Source organism: Amaranthus tricolor, chromosome 14, assembly GCF_026212465.1.
Source record: "Amaranthus tricolor cultivar Red isolate AtriRed21 chromosome 14, ASM2621246v1, whole genome shotgun sequence".
Taxonomy (NCBI): domain Eukaryota; kingdom Viridiplantae; phylum Streptophyta; class Magnoliopsida; order Caryophyllales; family Amaranthaceae; genus Amaranthus; species Amaranthus tricolor.
Window position 1 is genome coordinate 20,380,423 of NC_080060.1, and position 4,139 is coordinate 20,384,561.

Sequence of the window (4,139 nt, forward strand, 5' to 3'; positions counted from 1 at the left end):
AGAAAAATAGAATCTTCTAGATAGTGAATGTATTATTTTATTACCTGATAAATTTGATAGAGAAAAAGTGAAGATCATAAATTTAAAAAAATATTAAAAGAAAGTTAGTGAAATAAATATTATAGAGACCATATGAGGACTATAAATATTATTAAAATATTAAAATGAGAATTAATAAGATTATTTTTATTCAAAATTTATACTATAAATGAAACGATTTTCTATGGAAAAAGGAAATTTTTTTAAAGGAGAGAGGGGTACTATTATCAATGTTTGTTTTAATGTTGCAATTTCAAATCAAAGAGAATATTGAATTACAATTTTTTTCTCTAAATTCTTAATAGTCGTCATCATGTGGGAAACTTCGTTCCTACCGATTACATTTACAAAATACTACTAAGCGAGTAGTATATATAAACTAGAATGTATTACCAACTCCAACCATAAATGTTGAGCTAATTCCTTACAAAATATTTATTGCCAACTATTTAATTAGACGATCTTTCAAACATCATCCATTAATATTCTCTCTTCTGATCTCTATATATACACACACACATTCCTTCTTACTTTTTCATTTCAAAGAACTTCTAAACTCAAAACAACCTAGCTAAGATATATACTTACTTCAATTTATTCTATTTATTCAATTAATTTGAGTAAATATTGTTAAATTAATTCTTCTTCTTCTTGAATATTAATTCTTTGTTGAAAACATTTTCCAAGAGCCAAAAATAATAATGGGGAAGGAAGTATTATCAAGAATGGCAGCTGGAAATGGACATGGTGAAGAATCAGCTTACTTTGATGGCTGGAAAGCTTATGAAGATAACCCTTTTCACCCTCTAAATAATCCTCAAGGTGTTATTCAGATGGGTCTTGCTGAAAATCAGGTACTTTTCAACTATTACTTAAGAATATTATTAATTATTAATTACTTACCTTTTAACTAATACTTCCTCCTATTTTTCACATTAATTCCATTTTCAAATAGGTTTATGTGACCTTGTTATTTGTCTCATTTCTATTTATAATACGTATTTTTTACTTTATTATTCTTAATTACATTACCTTATTACAATTAATCTAATAAAAATCATTAACAATTTACTTATTACCTTTTTCTCTATCTCTTGTTTAAATGGTCTTATTTGATTCATCCAAAAATTAATAAAAAGTTAAATGGAACTGATTAGAATAATAAGAGGGAGTAGAAAACTTAAACCCGAGTCTACTTACATCATATATCTGATATTATTTGATTATGAATCTTATTAATATAATAATACTCACTCCGAACCAATTTAGTTGTCCCATTTAACTTACTTATCCAACTACCCTTTACTACTTATCCTTTTTAATGGACCCCACACCATCTTAATAATCGTGCCCAAGCAAATGGTACATCTAAATTGGTTCGGAGGGAGTATTTAATAGTAAAATGTATAATGTATAGTACACAAGAATATATAGTTGAGTTATTTCGATACATGTGTGAAGAAAACTATAATTTGTCTCATGCAGCTTTAGTATCCGGCCTAAGTTATTTAATTTTGTGGGTTAAAATTTTAATTTGCAGCTGTGCTTTGATTTGGTGAAAGAGTGGGTTATGAAACATCCAAAAGCTTCCATTTGTACAGTTGAAGGAGTTGATGCCTTCAAAGATACTGCCATCTTTCAAGACTACCATGGTTTCCCACACTTTAGAAATGTAATTCCCTATTCTCATTTTTCTACCGATCATTTATTTTATTACATTAAAAATAAAATAAAATAAAATAAAATAAAAAATAAAATAAAATGTGATTGAATATGTTATATATTTTATCAATCATGAGTTGAGTTTGGCTCAAATTAAAATAAAAAATAATCCATATATTAGTTTGTTATTTTTAATATGTAATTAAATTATGTTGAATGTTTTCATGTATAGCTAATTGTTGCAAATAATTTTATTAATTTTCAGGCTGTAGCAAAATTTATGGAGAAAGTGAGAGGTAATAGAGTGACATTTGACCCTGACCGAATAGTTATGAGTGGGGGAGCAACTGGAGCCCATGAATTAATGGTATTTTGCTTAGCTAACCCCGGTGAAGCTTTTCTAGTGCCTACACCTTACTATCCTGGGTACGTATCATTAATAAACTTTCTAAGTTATTGAATTATTGATTATGTGTATTTATACCTTTATACGTATTCTCTATAATATTCTTTTTATAAAATACATAGAGAATTGTATAGTTTTATGAGTGTATTTTTTGTTAAATTGGTAATTTAATAATTTTATCCACCAATAAAATGCAGATTTGATCGAGATTTAAGGTGGAGAACACGAGTACAACTTTTACCAATAGAATGTGACAGCACAAACAACTTCAAATTAACAAGAGAAGCCTTAGAAAAGGCTTACAAAAAGGCTGAACAACAAAATATTATAGTGAAAGGTGTACTTGTAACCAACCCATCAAACCCATTAGGAACAGTCCTAGACAGGGAAACCTTAAACAACATCTTATCTTTCACAACTCAAAAAAACATCCATTTAGTATGTGATGAGATTTATGGAGCAACTGTATTCGGTTATCCTAACTTTGTTAGCATAGCCGAGATATTATTAGACCAAAATCACAACCCTGACTTGATACACATCGTCTATAGCCTCTCGAAAGACTTAGGCTTCCCTGGCTTTCGAGTTGGGATCGTGTACTCTTACAACGATGATGTTGTTAATTGTGCTAGGAAAATGTCGAGTTTTGGGCTTGTTTCGACACAAACACAAACTCTTATAGGTTCTATGCTATCAGATGAGGAATTTGTGGACAAGTTCTTGGCTGAGAGTAGAAAAAGACTAGAAAATCGACACAATTTGTTCACTAAGGGACTTAGCCAATTTGGGATACAATGCTTAAAAAGCAATGCAGGATTGTTTGTATGGATGAATTTAAGACAACTTATAGAAGATAATCCAACAGAAGATGGAGAATTAAAGTTGTGGCGCGTAATTATAAATGAAGTTAAGATTAATGTGTCACCAGGATGTTCATTTCATTGCAAAGAAGCAGGATGGTTTAGGGTTTGTATTGCTAATATGGATGATGAAACCATGCAAGTATCACTGAAAAGGATTAGGAATTTTGCTGCACAAAAGATGGAAAACAATGTTGTTAAATCTTCAAAGAGGAAATGTTGGCATCAAAATAATCTTCAACTAAGGTTATCAAATAGAAGGATGGATGATTTAATGGGAGTTTCTCAATTGGTGTCTCCACATTCTCCATTGCCTCAATCACCACTTGTTCGAGCTCTAAATTAGGGTTTTCAAATTATTTAAAAATCTATTAGATTTCAAATTATTATAAAAATTATAAGGGTTTTCATAATATTATAAAAATTATTAGGGTTTTCAAACTATAAAAAAAATTTTTTAGGTTTTCAAATAATTAAAAAAAAATTATTAAGGTTTTTTCACATCATATTTTGTGATACATGGGAATAATTATGATTGTATATCAATTATTTCAACAGTTGATTGTTGATTGATACAATTTTTTAATTACTAGAAGTATTATTATTTTAGTTTTTATGAATTTGTAAACTAAGGTTTTTGATGATATGCTTTTGCATATTGTTTTGTATACAAATTCTATGATAATAATATATTATTAATTTCGATTGAATACATAATGCAAACATACTCTATTGTGTTTTTATTTCCCTGAAAGGAACGAATCATGGTAATTTTGGGTAGATTTTGTTGTGTAACTTGTGTAGCTCATATTAATTTTGCAATATTTTTTTTATTTTGACATATTTTATTTGTTTTATCATTAATTTATGATGAACAATGAGAACACCTAAACCATTTGTCACTTATTTTTCAATATTCTCTTATTTACTATCCACTAAACTTTTAAAAGTAACATCACGCTAATGTAGTAATTATGATAAGATTGAAAGATACGTTTTAGCAATTACTATACACGATCTATTTTAAACAACATATATTGGTATTTATTCTGATTAGTAAAACATAAAACATAAATTTCGGGTAATTTTTTTTATGTCGGCTAGATTAGGGCCTTTTTTTATAAATATATAATTTTATTAATAAAAAGACATATGATTAATTAAAATATTTT

The 4,139-nt window shown here is 27.9% G+C and overlaps 1 protein-coding gene across 1 annotated transcript; it reads left to right on the forward strand.

Moving 5' to 3' along the window:
* The first annotated feature begins 469 nt into the window (after positions 1 to 469).
* On the forward strand, positions 470 to 3,600 carry LOC130799905 (1-aminocyclopropane-1-carboxylate synthase-like). Its single transcript, XM_057663195.1, has 4 exons — positions 470 to 893; positions 1,580 to 1,711; positions 1,967 to 2,127; positions 2,305 to 3,600. The coding sequence occupies exons 1-4, from the start codon at positions 741 to 743 to the stop codon at positions 3,311 to 3,313; spliced, it is 1,455 nt and encodes a 484-aa protein (XP_057519178.1). The 5' UTR covers positions 470 to 740; the 3' UTR covers positions 3,314 to 3,600.
* Positions 3,601 to 4,139: the final 539 nt, after the last annotated feature.

Bases quoted from the DNA above. Each gene is read 5' to 3' on its own strand.
- LOC130799905 (XM_057663195.1), top strand. From the start codon at position 741: ATGGGGAAGGAAGTATTATCAAGAATGGCAGCTGGAAATGGACATGGT. The intron at 894-1,579 runs GTACTTTTCAAC...TTTAATTTGCAG, and splicing joins TGGGTCTTGCTGAAAATCAG to CTGTGCTTTGATTTGGTGAA. The intron at 1,712-1,966 runs GTAATTCCCTAT...ATTAATTTTCAG, and splicing joins GTTTCCCACACTTTAGAAAT to GCTGTAGCAAAATTTATGGA.